Source organism: Polypterus senegalus, chromosome 5 (assembly GCF_016835505.1).
Source record: "Polypterus senegalus isolate Bchr_013 chromosome 5, ASM1683550v1, whole genome shotgun sequence".
Classification (NCBI taxonomy): Eukaryota; Metazoa; Chordata; class Cladistia; order Polypteriformes; family Polypteridae; genus Polypterus; species Polypterus senegalus.
This window is the reverse complement of record NC_053158.1, coordinates 69,941,841-69,962,746: the sequence shown is the minus strand read 5'-3', so window position 1 is coordinate 69,962,746 and position 20,906 is coordinate 69,941,841. Positions and strand designations below refer to the sequence as shown.

Here is a 20,906-nt window from a genome sequence, read left to right as displayed (position 1 = left end):
ATGTGTGTTCCGTGTCAGCAACAATCTATCTAAAAACGTCATTAACACAGAAACGTTTTTCATGTTTTAGTAATAATTGATAAAATGTAGACATGAAATGTATAATGCGTGAAGATTGAAATACAAATATCAAATAAACACTCTCACAGAAGCTACAAGTATAACAAAACAAGTGCACTTTTATTCAAGAATTTAATCGAAGAAAAAAGAAACCAGGTTACGGTAGGCGGTTGATACGACAGCTTATGTGGTGGTGCAATGCTAAGAACTGCTGCCTTCCGATCAAAAGGTTGCGGTTTCGCTATCAGCTGCTTCCCATATGTACCATTTTGAGTACTGAGCTGCTCTTATTGTTAATAACCTACAGTAAAAACACACATTTGATTTGTGTCTGTAAATTTATACTTGTCAAAGTTAGCTTTTTTTTTTCCAGTTTTATTCTCTCACTCATGTTTACGCTCCCACAACACCTCCCTGCCAAACAAACCCCCAATCTGACACTGTTTTCAGATAAAGATGTGTACTTCACTGGGATTAATTGTGGATGTCCGTAGTGGTTTTGAGACAATGAACTGGAAATTCTCTAATGTGGAATCATCATCCGCTTCAGTTCTAAGACCTCCGTTTCACCCCAGGAAAGAGATCAGTGTCAGATGCACGTTCAGCGTAATAGGAACCACAACAGAAAGAGATTTGTACACTGCAACAAGTACACATCGTAACTGTAGGAAGGACGGTCCTTGGGTGTGTGGGAACTGTTAATATTTGAATGTGATGACTTTATATGGCACGGAACCGACCTCTCTCTACTATTCTGTCCTCTGCATCTTCTGGAGTTTGTTTGTTATACCACGTCTTTATCTGAAAACAGCGTCAGATCAGGGGTTTGGGGGGGCAGGGAGGTGGTGTGGGAGCGTGAACGTGAGTGAAAGAACAAAACTGAATAAAAAAAATTCACGTCCACAGTCATTCTCAGTCACGCACAGCACTCTCATCCATGTCCATAGTTTTCCAAGTCCCAGTCATGTTCGCGCACAAGATCTGACACGGTTTTTAAATTAAGAGAGGGGTATAACAAAACATGTTTTATCTGAAAACGGCGTTGGATCCGGGGGGTTGGACACTTTGACAAGTATTATAAATTTACAGACGCAAATCAAATTTATTGTTAATATCCTACAATAAAAACATACGAGTAGCTCACTACTCAAAATGGTACATTTGGAAAGCTGCTGATAGCGAAGCTGCAACCTATTGACACGTAGCCTGTCATATCAACCACCTACCGTAACCTGCTTTCTTTTTTCTTGGGTTAAATTCTTGAAGAAAAGTGCACTTGTTTTGTTATACCTGTAGCTTTTGTGAAAGTGTTTATTTGATATTTGTATTTCAGGCTTCACATGTCTACATTTTGTCAATTATTACTAAAACATGAAAAACGTTTGTGTTAATGACTTTTTACATAGATTTTTGTTGACACGGAGCACACATGAATTGTATGTGTTCCAAATGATGTACTTTTTTACCCTATAAAGCTCCAGCACTGCACTTGAAGATAAACACTGAGCACTGAGAAACTTCTTTGCGAATTGAACTGTGGCCAGGGGATGGGATACCAGGTTGCTTGCTGCTTATCGACACATTTACAGGACAAAAGATGGTGACGGAGAGGTGAGAAAGGATTTAAGGTGGGCTGGATTTACAGGTTTATTTCGTAGGATCTGGTAATTCTAGTGTTAAATCTCTTCGCACCTCTCCATCAGCGTCTTTTGTTTTGTAAATGCATTGATCAGCACAAGCAGTCTGCTGTCCCATCCTTCACCTTGACGGAGCTCAGCTCAGGCAAAAAGTTCTCCCAGTTCAAACCAAGGCTCCTTATCTGCGTGTGAGATCTGGAGTTGCATAGGTTAAAGAATACAGTACATCGTTATTTGGAATACATGTATTTCATGTGCGTTCCATGTCTACAAAGATCTGGGTAAGTGTAGGGTGAAAGGAAATGCGAGAAATGCAGAAAATGCTGAACACATACCTAAAGTAGAAACTGTCCAATTTCTACTAATAATGACGTGAAGTGTATAATGTGTGAAGACTTTAGTCCAAATATCAATAAAACATGTGCTTTTATTTAAGAATATAACCAAAGGAAAAAAAACATTCACTCAACATTACTCAGTTTACAAGTAACTTGGTTTACGAGTGTTTTGCAAGACAAGCTAAATTTTGTAATAAATTTGGACTTGATAAACGAGCGATGTCTTGCAATACGAGTAGTATGGGTACACTTTGTCTGCTGAGCATCATGTGATCACAACTGAGCTGATGGTTCTTCTCTCTCTCCTCGTCTCTCTCTCCTTATTTTGCTCGAGCGCGCGTCTCTCTCTCTCTCTCTCTCTCTCTCTCTCTCTCTCTCTCTTCCTCTTCTCTTGAGGGCAATCGTCACTCATATAGTCAACATCCGTACAAGCGTATACTGTTTACTACAGCATTGTGACTGTGTGTGTGTGTGTGTGCGCTCGCGCACGTGTGTGCTGTAAATGCAAGTCCCCATCTTGCGCCCCAAAACACGAAGCTGAGTCTCAGTACTTTAACACCAGCTTTATTCAGCTTGAAACAGCAACAGCGCTGTTATTTATTGTAGCGGGATCTTTATAATGTTCCTTGTATCACCTATAGACGGCAGGCGCTTATAGCATGTCTGTGTTCTTTTTGGATGTGCTTATACGGCGAACTGCTACAGCGCTGGGAGACTGCGATTACTTTGGGACACTTTTCCACGTGTTGTCCCGTTGGGTGGAATCCCACATGAGTTTAGAAAGTCACTCACACCAGCCATGATTCTTTTTAAAGGTAAAGTGCAGGTTAATTTGTTTTATGTATTTTTACTTTATATTTTGTATTAATCACTTTTATATGAATAGTTTTGGGTTGTGGAACGAATCATCTGAGTTTCCATTATTTCTTATGGGGAAATTCACTTTGATATACGAGTGCTTTGGACTACCAGCACGTTTCCGGAACGAATTATGCTCGCAAACTGAGGTTCCACTGTATTTGTAAAAGTTAGCGCTTTGTTTTTTTTATTATTCAGTTTTATTGTCTCAGTAACATTCACGTGGTGCAACAAACTTGCCTCTCCCTCTCTGAATGGATGGCATTTATCTACAATCTTTTCATAGGAGCAGTACTGTGGCTGAGGCCTGCTCAGAACTGTTTGTTGTACCGGCAATCAAAGATATGTATGATGTCTCGTGACTGCTATCAGACTGGACAAAGGCAGGACTGTATCAACAGACAGCTTCTTCACAGCGCTTTTGCCCACTAATAGACTTTCTTTGCACCACAACACAATTCTGCTTGGCATCATAAGTAAAGTGGGACTTCCACCTGCAGCTAAAGTCAATTCAGTATGCAAGCAATTTGCCACAATAGGGTTTAGATGCAACAGTGCTGGTGGATTGTTAGAGCAGTCCAAATTCACTTGTGATTGTGAGTTTATAGAGTATAGCTAGCTGGGCAAAGATGGCTCTAGGTGGAATATGATACCCTTGCTCAAAAATATTAATCCGCTACAGAAGGCTTTTGCCATCAGTCACAATATGCCCAGTGCAAGAATGGGCTGCACATACAAATTTTTCACAGCAAGGCTAATTTTTTTGTAAGATTATTTATTATGGGAACAAAACAGACTATTGCATAAAAACTAAACACTGCACATGATATACTTTCCTTAAATCGCTGAGTGAAACGCAACACCTTTGCCTTTTTATTAATTAGTTAGAATGCAGAGTTTAGTGAATTAAGTAGTCAAATTAAGTATAGATTCATATTACTCTACAAAAGAAAATTGAGTATTTAAATAACATGAAAGCGCTCATGGACAGCTCTAGTCAGAGAAATTTGACCCCGTCACAGTTCCAGTAGATGTAAAGACAGAGAGAATAATGTAAGGCCACAAACACTTCAGTCTGAGACATAACATATTTAAAACACTCATTTTATTTTATATGTAGTAAAAGAGATATCGACTAATTGCTTTGTGCAGCATCAACCTACCAGTATGCAGACAAAGCAGCTCAGCTGGCAAGCCCAGCCATCAATGGTTATAGTTGTTAGTGAGCTCTTGCTACTTTAACATCAACAAGCGCTATATATGTCGGTAAACATTACTTATTACTTGTATTCACAGTATTATTGCTATCACTTGCTACCTGGTAATAATGATGCTGTTGCTTCCATGCCTTCATTACAAAAGGCACCAGTGCCAATACACTTGCTGTATTTAACACTAGAATTACCAGAGCCTGCGAAAAAACTCGTAAATCCGTCCCACCTTAAGTCACTTCTTAAAATCGTTCACAGCTCTCCACCAGCGTCTTTTGTCATCTAAATGTGCTGATAAAATCAGGCTGCAAGTAGCCGGCTGTTCCATCCCCCCACCGACTTAGAACGTGCACAAACTTCTCCCAGCTCATGCCTTGATTGATTTTCTGGGAGTTAAGTGAAAAACTTATAAAGCCTAAAGTCACAAGTAGTGTGCAGAGGGCATGCTCAAAAATGTGTGTAATGCCACGAAAAGTGCCTGCTGACACTTTAGTATGCAAGCAATGGTATGTGCATTCTTGTTCCGATGTAGAAGGGAGCTGAGTTTACCTCTGTTATAGCGCGTCTATGTGAAAACAGCAGTGTCATATTCGGGGGTGGGGTGTGTTTGGGCTCGTGAACGCAGCTGAGATAATAAAACAGTTTTAAAAAAAAAAAAACAAACAAAGCTAACCTTTACAAGTACAGTGGAACCTCGGTTCACGACCATAATTCGTTCCAGAACTTTGGTCGTAAACCGAGTTGGTCGTGAACCGAAGCAGTTTCCCCCATAGGATTGTATGTAAATACAATTAATCCGTTCCAGACCGTACAAACTGTATGTAAATATGTAAAAATATGTAAAGATTAAGCACAAATATAGTTAATTACACCATAGAATCCACAGTGTAATAGTAAACTAATGTAAAAACATTGAATAACACTGACACAAAACACCCAGGCTCCCTGATCAGCTACAGGAGCTGGCTCGCTCACGCGCTCTCTCTCTGTGTAGCGCGAGCGCACAAACACACACACACACACCTATCCCTCCCCCCAATCCCTTCCCTATCAGCTGCCCGGCTCTCTAATCTCTCTGTAGCACGTGCTCGCGCAGCATTTTTTAAAATGACTTTTAAGCACAGCAGAAAAAAAATTCCGAAGCGCTTGCAAAAACCAACTCACAAGCAAACAAAAAAGTGAGATTGCAAGAGATCACGCTATTAAACCTAAAGCCTGATCGCTGTAAACAATGTTTTTAAAATGACTTTTAAGCACAGCAGAAAAAAACATCGCACAAATCCGAACTTCATTTAAAAACCAACTCGCAAGCAACCAAAAAAGTAACATTGCAACAAATGACACGATGAAGTCCTCCATGTAAACAATTTTTAATGAGTTTTAAGGACAAGGAAAAAAGCGAACATTTGAAAAAAGAGAAATGTAACATCGCACCTAATCGCGCTATGAAAAACTCCATCTGTAAACATTTCATGAGTTTTAAGCACAAGGAAAAAAGCGAACATTTGAAAAAAGAGAAAAATAACATTGCAACAAATCGCATTATGAACTAAAAAAATTACTTTTGAAAAATCCGTAATACAAAAACCACCAAGAAAACTAACCTTGCATGAAATGAGTTCTGGCATGAAGTGTTTTCCTTCAGGTGTTTTCTCTCTTGTGATTTCTTGGGTTTCTGGTGCTTTTAGCTGTTTAGCTGGTGGGAGTGAAAGCCTCATGCAGCCATTCCAAAAAGAACGTTCTTGTGACCCTCCACATTACTGGCAGTCTGGCTTTGTTTACATTATGCTGCTTGAAAGCACGAGGGTTCTCCGATTGGTAAATGAGTAAACTGGTAAACAGTTTTTCCACCTTTTGTAATTTCTTTCTTTCCTTCGATTTCAATTTTCTTCAAAACTTTCTTCTGACCACTCTCCACTTGCTTAGAAGCCATTAACTGCAAAAGCACACGAAATACTGTAGAGCACAAAGAGAGTGCACGTCTTATTGAAAACAATGAACAAGGAGCGGCTTTGCTTAAATGAAAAAGCATGGCCGCTCTCTTTCTCTCTCAGGCTGCCTGTGGGGGGAGGGGGATGTTTTCCTTGCACTACAGATAGGCAGGCAAACACGTGCAGCAATCTCCTCCTCCACCTTCCCAGCAGGCACGTGCTCGCTCGCCCTTTCTCTCTTTCTCTCTCTCTCTCAACTGAGGAGCAAGGGAAACTGGCTAGTTCAGCAAACACGTGAAGCAATCTCCTCCTCCCCCACCCTAGCAGGCACGTGCTCGCTCGCCTTTCTCTCTCTCTCTCTTTCTCTCTCTCTTTCAGCTCAGCTTGCAGGCAGGCAAGGGAACCTGGCTTGTTCGTATACCGAGTGTGTGGTTGTGAACCGAGGCAAAAGTTTGGCGATCTTTTTGGTCGTGAACCGAGTTGTACGTGAACCGGGACGTTCGTGAACCGAGGTTCCACTGTATCATAAATTACACCGGCTGTTACAGACTGAAATCAAATGTATGTTTTTATTCTAAAATAGTAAGACTAAGAGCAGTTCTCAAAACGGAGTGGTGCAGGATCGAACTCTCGACCTTTTGATTCCCAGTCGGCAGCTGATTCTATTGTGCCACGGAGGCAGCCATAATAAATGAGTGTAAATGTCGCATGTTAAGGCGGCGGCTTGTTTCTGCAGTTATATTTTTGAATAAAAGTGCAATTGTTGAGTTAGATTTGTACCTTTTGTGAAAGTTTTTCTTTGATATTTGGACTTCTGTATTCATACATTATATAATTTATGCCTACATTTTGTCATCTACTACTTGAATATAAAAATCGTTTCTGTTTTAACAATGTGTTTACACAGATTACTGTAGAAACGGAACAGACATGAAATGCATGTGTTCCAAACAACGATCTATTATTTCCACTCTTAAACTCTACTTCACTCCCAGAAAATCAATCTAGGCACGAGCTGGGAGAAGTTTGTGCATGTTCTAAGTCGGTGGGGGGATGGAATAGCTTGCTGCTTGCAGCCTGAGTTTATGGGCACATTTAGAGGACAAAGGACACTGGCGGAGAGTTGTGAAGGGATTTAAGAAGCAATTTAAGTTGGGACGGATCTACGAGTTTTTTCGTAGGCTGTGGTAATTCTAGTGTTAAACCTTCTCATTGTGTTTACCATCAAGAGCATGCAAAATGAGGAAGGGTTTGTATCCAGCAGGGAGTGCTAGCTCCCTTGTTGGAGTAAGTTCTTTTGTAATTGCGGCATGTTACATAACCTGAAACTATATAGATATAATATAAAAGGCGATACCCCTCCCTTAGTGATACAGCTGTTATGAATTACATGGGAGAAATAACTTTGCTTTCTTTAATGACAGTTTACGCTGAATAACAGACGAGGAAGCAATGAGAAAAACCCAGTTCGGGAGTGGGAGCCCAATGTATAGAGTCTGCCGTTTTCATTGCTGCATTGGAAGGATTTTTCGGATCGGATGATGTTATCTCCCATCCATCCAGCGGCTTCAAAAGTGTGCCAGGCAATGTTCCAAGCCTTTATACTCTTTCTTCATGTGCAGGTCCCAAACAAGGCACAGGGGATACAGTTTTATGCTGACTTTGGCACACAGTAATGCCCATTGCATAGTTGTCCCTGTCTTGTCTTCTAATGCTTGCTTAGCAGTTCTTATATGGTGAACTCCTGTGTGCTAAATCTGGCATTGTGTTAGCTGTACATGTGAGTAGAAAGAAAAGTGGATTTATAAAATATTTTTCTACAAGGCACCGTGACATATACTTATTACAGGGTTCTGAAACCCATCATACCTGAACTGATTCAAGTGTGCAGTTTTGATTTATGAACTGGATATGCAATTTGGCAAGGAAACTACATTAAAATAGTTTTCTTTCTGAAGTACATTGTGATGGTTTGAGCGGAAGGGGCTTTGGCTTAGGCAACAGTTTTGTACGTTTTCTAAACGTTTTTTCATTTTCAATTCAGATAAATGTTTAACACTAGAATTACCAAAGCCTACAAAAATACTCATAATACCAGCCCACCTTAAATCCATTCGCACCTCTCTGTCAGCATCTTTTGTGTTGTAAATGTGTTGATCAACACAAGCAGCAGGCAGATTGCCTTGTTTATCTGGGAGTGAAGTACCTGGAGCTGTATAGGGTAAATAACACATTATTTGGAACACATGCATTTCATGTGTGTTCCATGTCTACAAAGATCAATGTAAGTGTAGGATGACAGGAAATGCAAGAAATGTTGAGCACGTACCAAAAAGTTTGACATGAAGTGTATAACAAGTGCACTTGTATTCAAGACTATAACTAAAGAAAAAGAAATTGGGTTAGTGTACTTTGGTGTCACGACTGCTTTGGTAGTACAGCGGTAAGAACTGCTGTCTCATAATCAGGAGGTTACGGGTCCGAGCCTTGCCGCATCCCACAATAAATGTTTTGAGTGTTTTGAAAATGTTTTGAACTAAATAAGTTCTTAAAATGGATTCTCGAAATTCAGTCTGCCATTACTGGCCTGTTTAAAAGTTTTGTTTTTATAAGAATATTGAATATTTCACGGACAAATTCTGTAACCTTGATTGGAGATTTTAATTTGAATTGCCTGGTTTTGGAAATGACTGAGCAGATGCTATTAGTGATTTTATGAAATTGTTTGGATTATTTTACAGATTATCGTAACGTAACAGCTGAATACTTTTTTCTAAGATAACAAAATTAGAGGATATTTTGTTTCAGAAACCTGATTCATGAAATAATTTACAAAAATAAATTGAGTACCAGTTTTTCTATCATCCATATAGCAGAAAATGTGAGATATCTGCTGTGAGTTGTCTTTAAGCATAAGTGTGTATGTTCTACAATATGCTTATCATTTAGTTTTCATGTTATAACAAAGTTTTTAGCAGCTTTATGCTTTCTGATTTCTAGATATGCATTGTGCCAGATTATTTGTATACCATAAATATTACAGCAGTGACCTTGGCCATTATCAATAGTCACATCATGTTATAATTGTCTTTCATATTCCTTTTTTTCTGCTGTATTGCATGACCCATAAAATGCCAATTTAGCTTCAATAATAGGTTCACATCCAGTGTTTAAACTTAGAGGACATGCTTGCTTGTTTGTTTTTTTTTTTTTTTTAATTGTCTCCGACAGTATGTGCAACACCGAAAAAAGTTTGTCATTTTCATTATAATGCATTTTGCTCATAGCGCAGTCTTTCAGCAAGTTGACGAAATTGACCATGGAATGCGAAATTGAGTGGCAAAATATTTTCTTTTTGCTGGCATCAATGGCAGTGAGAAGTTCCAACTTTTTCTTTAAATTGCTACATTGCATGTTCACCACAGCCAATCACGGATGACCTCCACTGATTCCTGTTGTGACGATTGCACTTCATGCACTTACAAAAGTCTAGCTACGAACCTCCAGAGTTCTGCAAGTAGAGTTCTAGAGATAAACTTTAATCTGTAGATAGCATTTGCACATACCTTCTCTTGTTGTAGAGGTGGGACAGTACTATTTGAAGGATCAAGGTGATGTCGTCCTCTGATACAGCAGACTGGGTTCAAGAGAGGTTACATTTTACTGGTGCTTTAATTATTGTTTATATCTTGGCATAAGAGAAACGGCAGCAAGGGCAGATTTGTCCAAAGAAGGAAGCATCTGTTTTATATAGACTTTTGAAAGGAGTATAGCAGTGAACAAGTAACGTGTACCCCTGTGGTAGAATGTGTGATGTGCTGATAAAGGATCAGCATTAATATTTTGAGACTAACTTTGTTAAAATCACTGGCCACAATGAGGGTAGCATCCAGGCTATCGTTCTGGTGACGTTCTGAGCATCTCCTACAGTTCATCAGGGCAGTGTTTCCTATACATTCTCTACGTTAGTGCTGAACCACTACCAATGCCATCTATTTTCCACCACTTCCTTTTCGGGTTGCGGTGTTCTGCGCTTTTCACCACCAAGCCTGCCTGCTTCTCTTCCTGCAATGTCTGCATTCATAAACAGGCTGGAATGTGTTTCTTTTTTTCTCAAGTAAATCATTACGTTTAAAATTTAGAATGCTGTAATTTATGTTGATTTAATACATGATTTCATTAATTATAGCTAATACTGTTATCTAGTGGCTTCTCTGTCTGCCTGTTATATAGTGCCTTCCTTGTCTGAATATTACACAGTGTCCACACGGTTGACCAAGCAGGGAGAACCCAGGATACGAACCCATGATCTCCTTACTGTGAGGCAGTGGCACTACATCTGCGACTTGCACAGATGTACTGTACTACATAATATTGTGCTTGATAGTTTAAAATTACAAAGGATTTCTGAAATCGAATAATATGAACTGCAGGTTAATAACGAGCTTTGCATTCTACAGAATAGTTATGTATTTCCACAAAGCAATCAATGCTTAATTTGATTTGAGTTTTAAATACACTTCCAAACTTTTTTTTGTATGTTTTCATCAAATGCAGTCAGTCTTTCTAGTTCATTCTTTGCTTTGAGTGTCATTGGCTGATCGTCATCCTTGTAATAGCCATTAATCTACAGGATTGAAGCGTGTGAGTAGAGAGACAACCAGTCATATGATAAGTGCAGAGACTGTGCTTGTCAATAACAAAGCTCTTATTGGAGTAACAATTAGGTGCATTTGCGAAAACCCACGTTCACAATCATTGGTGAAATTGGAATGCAAAGAAGATTCAGCACACAATTGATTATAGAATTATCTCTATATATAATCTTCATTTGGATCTTGATCTTTGTTTGTCCACGAATGAATTAGAAGAAGCAGCACTAGATGGCAGTAGAGAGACAACTATAACATAGGCATTGCATTAAGAATCTCCTCCAGGCTTATACTACTGAAGACTGTAATACTCCAGTCACACCTCAAAACAGATATTCAAACTAAACAAATTGTTGTGCTTTAAATTAACTAAAGAGATCTTCATTTAGATCTTGATCTTTGTTTGCCCGAGAATTCCACGCATGCGTAGACCACCTTCCAGTTTAATACATTGTTGTTACTCATGGATGTCAACAATGTGCCGGAATAACAAAAGGGGTGGTGGACAGTGTTACGCTGGTTAGCTCCTGAGGCCTGGTTAGAGAGTGAAATTGCCGAAGATAAAAGGTACATGCCTGCGTAACATATGAATGAAAGGAAGACAGTGGGTAAAATGAATGACAACGTAACAGCACGTTCCGGAAATTATTATTGTTACGTTGTAGTCGGCGAGTGCTGCACGTCTCACAGTTGTACCGTGGCTTGCTCACATGTCAGTGAAGTGATCCCTATTTATGCTTTAAAGAGCCTGGATACCTATGTGTCCCCCTTTTATAACCATTGCTCCGTCTATATTGCCTTACTCTGTGGATGCTACAAAGCAACCTGTGAGATTGGAGAAAGGTTGAGAAGACATCGTGAGAGGAAACGATAGCGTCGTGAAAACGAGACAGACTGTGAACGGACAGAAGCAGAAATGCTCCTACACCACCACATAATTACTATTCGGACAGAGATTCCGAGTAGGCCGTTCCTATCGAATCAGTTTCCAAGGGTTCTCTTTTGTAATTTTGTTTCCCTTATAAAAAATCATAATGCTATGCAACGAAGGGCCCAGTTCACGACTGGCAGCCGCGTTTAAACAGGGAGCCCTTCACAGACAACTTTAATACGCGCAACATAGTTGGGCACACATGGCTAGTTTAATATGTAGTCGATGCCATGACCAGTTTGTGCAGCTGAGATGGCAGTACAACACAGTGCCACATACCATTACAAAAAAATATCACTGTATCACAGACTACTGCCACCACTTCTAGACATACAACAATGCGCTGCATTGTGGGTTCAGTTGTATGTTCATAGACTATATGGATTGTTGCATTCATGGTCTATGCTACAGTGGGAATTTATATAGGAATTTCTGAAGGCTCACAAAATGCGTTTTACTCCACTTTTCTGTTTTTTATGGCGAGACCACTGGCTGGGCTACTTAGACATTGCTTCTGGGCTGCGTGTGGCCCATTGGCCGCCATTTGAATAGGCCAGCCATAGACTGTAATGAATTAAACTTTTTTTTAATCTCCATTCTTCATAAAACCATGAAGTCATATTTTTTTCTCAGCCATCACTACAAACTACATGGGGTAAGTAATACAAAAAAAGTAATTTTTTGGTGGAATGTAACATACTGTAGTTAAAATGAATAATCTACTCACATTTCTGTAACTTGTTCAGTATTTTCTAATTTGTATTAACAAATTTTCATTTAAAATTTGTGATACAATTTTAACTTTTTAGAAATAGAAAGAAGCCATGGAGAGAAAAAAATGAATTATGACTTTGACAACTTTTAAAATCTATGCACTTGAGGTATTATAACTAAATGGTCTACCTTCATTGTCGATTGTCTTTTGTTTATATGTTCAGAGATATAAAGCAGAGGAGGAGCATGACCCTACCTCTATCTTTAAATTCCTTCTACTCGGTTACAAGCACATATATTATGATTCTATGGAAAGTATCAGACATAAGTTAACTTACTATGGCATAGCTTGCCAGGGAACTGAAATTCTGAACTAACTCCCCATTATATGTTTGGTTCTTCATACCATTGAGTATTCAAATTCACATAAACTAAGAAGGCATCAGGTGGCTCCGCCCCAATTTAGAATATGGTACCCATGCCTTAGCTGCCATACTTAAAATAAGCAATATTTAAGTGTAATATGCTTGGTATCGTTCATCATTTAAATAACTATGTCTCAATATAGCGCCTCTCTCTTTTTTTTTTTTTTGCTTTTTGTTACAGTTCTTTACATATTTAAAGTTCTTTCTTAAAATTTGCTAAATTTTCCTCGTTATCTAATAAGGATATAGGTAGCATGTTAAAGCTACATAAATATTTTCAAAAGTACACCTCTAGATAATCTTAGACGGCACTGAAGATACGACTTTTTAACAAGATTTTTGGAAGGTTTTTGCTGTTAACGCAAAATTGTACATACAGTACTACACTTGTTTCTGTTTTGAACTGTATAAAATGTACATGCGTCATGTCCAAAATATTGAAGAATTTTTTGGCAGATTGATAGTTCACCATGTTAAGAGTGATTCCTGCTCGGATCTTAAACTATTTGTTTGTTTGTCAGTGAGTCAGACAGTCTTATCTTCACACTTAATTCCTATTATTCTTAACATCTCTGATTGGAGTAATACCTGATGAAACCTTGCCACTTTAAAAACAGTTTTTTTGTGCTAGCTTACACTATATTTCGAGCATTTATTTTGTTCAACTGGAAGAATCCTAACCTATCTACCATAATACCATGAGAAGCAGATAGCTTATTTTATTTTTTTTTTTATTTGGAGTCACTTTACAAAGAACAATTAAAAATTTATCAAGATATTCATTAAGCATTAATGTTGTCCTCGATGAATTGAAAGCAGTATCTTTTGAGATGTTATTTCATATTAGATCATTTTCTCTCAAGACAGGATAAGTGATCTGATTTTTAACAAAATATAGTTCTACAGTACATGTGTGTCTTGTGATTAACATAATGCACTACTTAAAATCAAATGTATTACAAAATATACTTGATGAGAGGATAATACTACACTACTTTCACCAAAATTGCAAGGCAAAATTTCCTTCACATTTCCTGTAACTTGAAATAGGATATATCTACTAAGTCTAATGTAACACCACCTCCTCACTGCCATCAAGGCCAGACTCTTATATTGAATACTAGCAGAATACCCGCGCTTCGCAGCGGAGAAGTAGTGTGTTAAAGAAGTTATGAAAAAGAAAAGCAAACATTTTAAAAATAACGTTAAGATGATTGTTAATGTAATTGTTTTGTCATTGATATGGGTGTTGTTGTCATATCTATCTATTTATTTATATATATATATATATATATATATATATATATATATATATATATATATATATATATGTATATATATATATATATATATATATAGCAAAATACCTGCGATTGGCAGTGGAGAAGTAAAAAGAAAAGGAAACATTTTAATAATAACGTAACATGATTGACAATGTAATTGTTTTGTCATTGTCATGAGTGTTGTTATATATATATATATATCTATATATATATATATATATATATATATATATATACATATATATATATCTATATACAAATATATATATATATCCATATATATATATATATATATATATATATATATATATATATATATATAGGTGGGACTAGGGTGGGATTAAAAAATTAATCCAATTAATTAGAGGCTGTGTAAGAATTAATCTTGATTAATCGTATGTAATCAAGACACGTAAATTTGCCCCAAATCGCAAATTTTTTTTTTTTTTTTTTAGTTTAAAAGGGTTTTAGTGGGTGACAGAATCAAATAATAGGCATGGACATGAATATTGTAAACTGAGGCTGTTTTAATTTCTGAAAAAAAGCCTTTAAACTGCATTTGAATTCAAAACAGAAACAAAAATATCATCCCTGGTTAAAATTGGGCAGACTTAAAATAAAGTGGTAGTTTAAGTACTTTAAGTACATTTTCAGAATGGTATTGTCTTTATGTTGAAATTTTGGTTATTATTATTTAAAGTGCAGTTTTTCTTAAAAAAATAAGTCAGAAACATAAAAGGTAATTTGACCAACTTAATCTTTAAACTCTGAGTAACATTAGCCAAAATTATTTTGTACATTAGACTAAAACAGTGTGATCATTGAACATTTTATAATTAGATGTAATTAGAATTACTAACGGTCACGGAAGTCCAATGATCCCCAGTAAGAGCCACAAAGTCCGCTTTCTGTAATGCATCTAATTTTGCTTGCTTTTCAGTGTGCACAAAACCATGCTTTTATCAAGGCTTAGCTCGGGTAGTCGAAATGATCAGTCGTAGGAACGCGCTTTATTCCGACTCCAACATTTTTGTAGCTGTGATGTGTGCATCAGTGTAATGGATGTACCAGGAAATCATGCATTGACAAAAGTTCCGTTTGCTTGGAATTGAAAGTGTGATTAAATGCGTTATTTTTTTAACGCGTTATGGAGTACATGCATGGAAGCTTCTCAGCTGTGCTTGTGCTAATAAAGGGAAACATTTTAAAAATAACGTAACATGATTCTGAGTTAACCGAATATTTTTTCATACGTCCAAAACCAAGGAGATGCGAAGGTAAAATGAATCGGTAGCGCGTACATACTCAGTGCATCCCCTTCGAATCGAACCTCGAATTTCGGCATTAGAGATGAAGACTCTACAATTGAGCCACAGCGTGTGGCTTGTCTATGCGAGAGTATGTACTGTAGAGCGGGGTGTATATATACATATATATATATATATATATATATATATATATATATATATATATATATATATATATATATATATATATATATATATATATATATATATATATATATATATATATCGCAGTGGAGAAGTAAAATAACATGATTGTCAATATACAGTAATTGTTTTGTGAGTGTTATTGAATGTTGCTGTCATCAAGGATTTGATTATCATTATTTGTTTCAATCAGGGTTGTATTTGTACGATGTGTTCAAGTTACATTCCGTGTTTGTCAATCGTTGTAAAGATAAGAGGTTTCATTCATCGATTAGTTTCTTACTGCATCAATAAACAGCTCGTCTTCCTCTTTATCTGAGATGTGACAAACTGCATGCACGGGTTTTTTTTTACACTGTCTTCCTTTAGCGGGACATTCACTTTTTCCACCGTGTGCTTTGTTTCCGCAGTAGCGCACTTATGAATATGATTGTATGTATCAGACGCGTCATATTTTTCTGCTGCCTTCTCAATTGTGTAATTCGGTTTTTGTTCAGCACTCTTTGGAACTGTTGCTTTTTGTCTGTGCACTGCGTCAGTTCACGTGAGCCGCTTGGTGTTCTTGCATCGAAGGTTCCCAGCTGTGCTGGTGCCATCTCGTGTAATGTCAGCTAAGACCCGCACTTAAAAGTTTCTCTCGCAGTTTCAATGAGTTTGTGCCAAACACCACCCTGACCATCTCATCTTCCTCTGCATAAGCACAGTCCTTCACACGTGAATATTTACCGGCAGTGTTTGTATTGGATTGCCGCTGATGGACGGCCTTATATGGGCAGGCACTAAATTACAAACGCTAGTGGCAGCCTGTCTATGAACTTAAATTAATATAAACTTACGGTTCACGCTGTGCTTTGTTTCCGCAGTAGCTGTACTTATTAATATGCTTGTATGCATCATTTGCTTCATAGTGTTTTTCTGCCTTCTCAATTGTGAAATGGCATTTTGTGCTCATCGCTGTTTGAAGTTCTTCCTTGTTCTCTACGTACTTACGTAGGAGGCGTGATGATGTCACACGAAACTCCGCCCCCCACGGCCATCTCTAACTCAACTCCATTACATTATATGTAGAAAAATAGGTTCCAGTTATGACCCTTACGCGTAGAATTTCGAAATGAAACCTGCCCAACTTTTGTAAGTAAGCTGTAAGGAATAAGCCTGCCAAATTTCAGCCTTCTACCTACACGGGAAGTTGGAGAATTAGTGATGAGTCAGTGAGTGAGTGAGTCAGTGAGTGAGTGAGTGAGGGCTTTGCCTTTTATTAGTATAGATTAAACTTTGTCATATTTTAAGAGACAATAATTAGTAAAATTCTCTCTGTTCATATGGCCAAAAGTTGGTAGGAAAATAATTATTTTTATTGAGTATTCTTCTTTAAGTTGTTTTTTTTTTCCATGCTGTGTATACCAAGTTGTATAGCCAAAATAAGTTTTTTTTTAATGTCTTTCAGAATATTGCGATTTTGGCTGGTATTCCATGTAAACAAATGAGTACTCATGAAGATCTTGTGATATAATTAAACGTATCCTGATGTTTGAAATGACCTAACAAATTAAGTGTTCATTTTACTTTATAGGAAGCTTTTTTATAATGCTAAATTTAAAATGTATTTTTATTTATTTATTTTTTTTTTTAGACTCTACCCCTAATCACCCAACTCCAACAACACCAGTTCAGAAAAAGATCCCTAGTACATCCTCTCGACAGAAAGACAAGGTGAACAAAAGAAATGAAAGAGGAGAAACTCCATTACACATGGCAGCAATTCGAGGAGATGTAAAACAAGTTAAAGAATTAATCAGCTTGGGTGCCGATGTAAATGTAAAAGATTTTGCGGGTATGTTTCTCCCATTTGTGAAATGTTACTAGTATGTGCTCTGATTTCATTTCAATACAAAGATTCTCTCCACTAAGTGTGTTCCTGAGCAAAATACTTTCATTTTGGGACAAGTGCTAGTGCTAACGTGGGTTTGTGCTTACTGCTAGAAATGTGTACTTCTCTTTGATGGATTGAGCTGCCCACATTCATCTGAGCAATTAATTCCTTCAGGGTGTTTAACACTAGAATCCCTTAAGCCTACGGAAAAAGTTGTAATGCTGGGCCATCTTAAATTCCTTTGCACCTCTTTGTCAGTGTCTTTATTTTACAGATGTGTCAATAAGCACTGGCAGTAGGCAGTCTACTATCCCATCCCCCACAGCTGGTGGAACAGAAAGTTCTACTGGCTCAAGTCTGTTTATCTGGGTGTGAGGTGTCTGGAATTGTATAGGGTAAACAATATATTATTTGGAATACATATATTTAATTTATTCTGTGTCTACAACTATCTGGGTAAATGTAGGATGACGGGAAATGCGAGACAAGAAATGTTGAACACACAGCTAATACAGAAAGTTTTTTCGTGTTCTTAGTAATAACGACAAAATGTTAACAAAGTGTATAATGTGTGACGACTGAAGTCCAAATATCAAATAAACACTTTCACAAAAGGTATAACAAAACAGGTGTGCTTTTATTGAAGACTATAACAAAAGAAAAAGAAATCATTCAATTTACATGTTGCTGTCAATGAGTAAAAACACAAGCCCAAATATCAATCGGCCCAAACTCAACATGTCTGCATGGCGGGTTTGAGCTTGTGTTCTCACAGTTTTGAGTAGTGAGCTGCAATTATTATTACTATTATATAATAAAAACATACAGATTCAGATAAAAGGTAATTTGATATACCTTTTATGAAAGTGTTTGATATTTCGACTTCAGTCTTTACACATTATACACTTCACGTCAGCATTTTGTCATTATTACTATAACATGAAAAAAGTTTCTATTTTAGTTAGGTGTTCAACAAATGTATGTATTCCAAGTAATATATTATTTACCCTATACAATTCCAAACACCTAACTCCCAGCTAAATATACTTCAGCATCTGACTTGACTTCTGCTGCATTGGTGAGGGATGAGTGAGCAGGGTACCTGCTAAAAATGCTGATTGACACATTTGCAAGACAAAGACGCTGATGAAGAGGTGCAAAGGAATTTAAGGTCGTCTGGGATTACGACTTTCTTCGTAGGCTTCCGGGATTCTAGTGTTGTTAAGCATTTGAAGTCTTTACTGTTTTGATGATAATTTCCGAATTTTTTATTATTTCTGATGCTGGAATATTTTTGAAGTTAAGGTAAGGTTAATTGTATTGTGCTTTAATTGGTTTAGTGGTTTCTTAAGTTTAAGGGATAGGTGGTTAATTTTTTAATTTTTTTGATTTTGCTCTGATCTCTTCTGTTTTTAGCATGTGATAAATGGCCTAATGGCTTATACAAGTTGGATCGGTACAAGTCCAGTCTTAGTGGCAGGGTCGTATGCTGAATGCACTTTTAGCGGCCATGGGCAATCAATGCATGTTCACTATTACAGCATAAAGTGCAAAGAATTTGTGCATGAAGTTTACCATGTTTTTTGTAACACTTATTTTAATCTGGTTTGATAAATCTCATTCTTATGGTAATCCAAAGGATATTTTTTTTTTTTGGTGGATCAGTCTGAAGAACAGAGCCCTTGACAGTTCAGTACTACTTCAATCAGTAGAGTTAAATATTTCAAACTATATTGTTTGCCAAATTATTTATCAAAATTTTGTCACCTTTATAAAATACAAATAGCAAATAGATCTATTAGTAATAATTCAGTTGTGTCTCCACTTCTTACAAATTTTATTGAATTGTTAAGTTAAAACTGGGATGTTAAACTAGTTGTAAATGTATTTTGAAAAATGTTTTATAGTGGAGTTGTTCTGACAAAGTTATAGTTTAAAAAAAAAAGTTTAAGACAAATTAAATAGATGTCATTGATTAATTATGTTTACCACTTTTACTTTATCCAGTGTCATAATTCAAGTAACAAAGTTAAGTGGCCATTCATGTTGTCCTTTCAATAATTTACACATCCTCGAGCTGCACCCATTATCAAGGAATAATTTTCTTCCGCTTTCAGGGCTCTAGACTAACTGGTTGCACTGGTGCACCTAACTTTTTTTCTTAGGTGCACCAGCACAAAAGTTAGGTGCACCCAAATTTCCAACCGCATCACATATAACACCACAGTTTTACAAGTTCACTTTATTTATTTATTTGTTTGTTTGTTTTGGGGTTTTTTTTAATCGCTGTCCATATAGGCAATATTGACTTGTAAATGATTAACAATCTGGTCAATATAAAGTTCTTTATTTGAAGGCAAGCACAATTCTACAAGAAAGGTAACTTACTGAAAAAGTGTTGGTGCTTAAAGTGCTTTACTGAGCTGAAATTTAAACTTAAAAAATCTCAAGATAAATTAACTAAAAAGAAAATCTAAATTAAGTGTTTTAAGGGCTTCAAACTGAACATCTCATGGCTTAATGTCTTATGGACTATCCTCCATTGCAGTCACATGCCCCTCGGATGGCCAACTCCTGTAGTTTGGCCTTCTTGATCTTTGGCCTTGACTAAACCAGCTGACCACACTTTCTCTAGCATCACAATCTTCCAGACTTGGGCATGAGCATGCTCGACCTCAATGTGTCCAATAAGTATATTCACTGGTCTTCCTCTCCGCAAGATACGACCGTACACAATGACGCATTCCTTTGTGGCGATATCTGTGTCTCCGTCGATCAGGAATGCCATGTACGCACTGTTCGCAATTTGCACAGACGTCTTTTTTTTCAATGTACCTGCAATGACTCCTATAAATTGGGTGCACGTGACATCATTGCTGTACGTCGGGTTTACGTTCAAGCCATTTTTCTTCATAAGAATTATTTCGGACTTGAATTTAGTGAAGGGAAGTTCTTCTTTTGCAATATTGTAGGCAACGCGTTAAACTTAATTATCATCTCAGCCTCGTCTGATGATCTGTTTGCTGCTGCCTGCCGCTGAAAGGCAGCGGGGAGAGGGGACACTTGAGCAGTGCATTTATCGCGGCATGTAATGTGTTTTATAGATGCATTGTGCTTTTTCAGCGTTTCAATTCTAAATGTATTAGAACCAGTCACAAATGCACTACTGCCGGCCATGGTCTTCCCACACTCTTTACAGTAAATACAGTGCATTTTATTATCGGCTTTATTGTATCTTAGCCAGGGAAACTGGTCAAGCCACTCTTTTCGAAATGTATACACTTTACCCCTTTTAATTTCAGTGGGCTCGGACTCGATCGTATGTGGCTCATTATCTAATGCCGTCTCCGGACCAGGGCTTGCTATAACGCTGGGAGGTTGATAGCTCCGTGTCAGAGCATTGGTTATGATTTTCGGACGGATCAGGCCCTAACTTAACATTCTTAACGAAAAAGCTGTCAGTCGTTCTTTTCATCTTTTCTCATAATCCGTGGCTACATCCACTGTTTACCTGATTAGCTACTCACCTCTCTCTGTCTGAC

General features: G+C 37.3%; 1 protein-coding gene across 2 annotated transcripts in view; it reads left to right on the top strand.

Moving 5' to 3' along the window:
* The window catches only part of ankrd12 (ankyrin repeat domain 12), a 215,646-nt gene that overhangs the window by 155,147 nt on the left and 39,593 nt on the right, over positions 1 to 20,906 (top strand). For both annotated transcript variants that reach the window (XM_039754778.1, XM_039754777.1), the window contains one exon: positions 17,125 to 17,325. In XM_039754778.1, the coding sequence (XP_039610712.1) occupies positions 17,125 to 17,325 (201 nt within the window). The remainder of the gene's footprint in view (positions 1 to 17,124; positions 17,326 to 20,906) is intronic.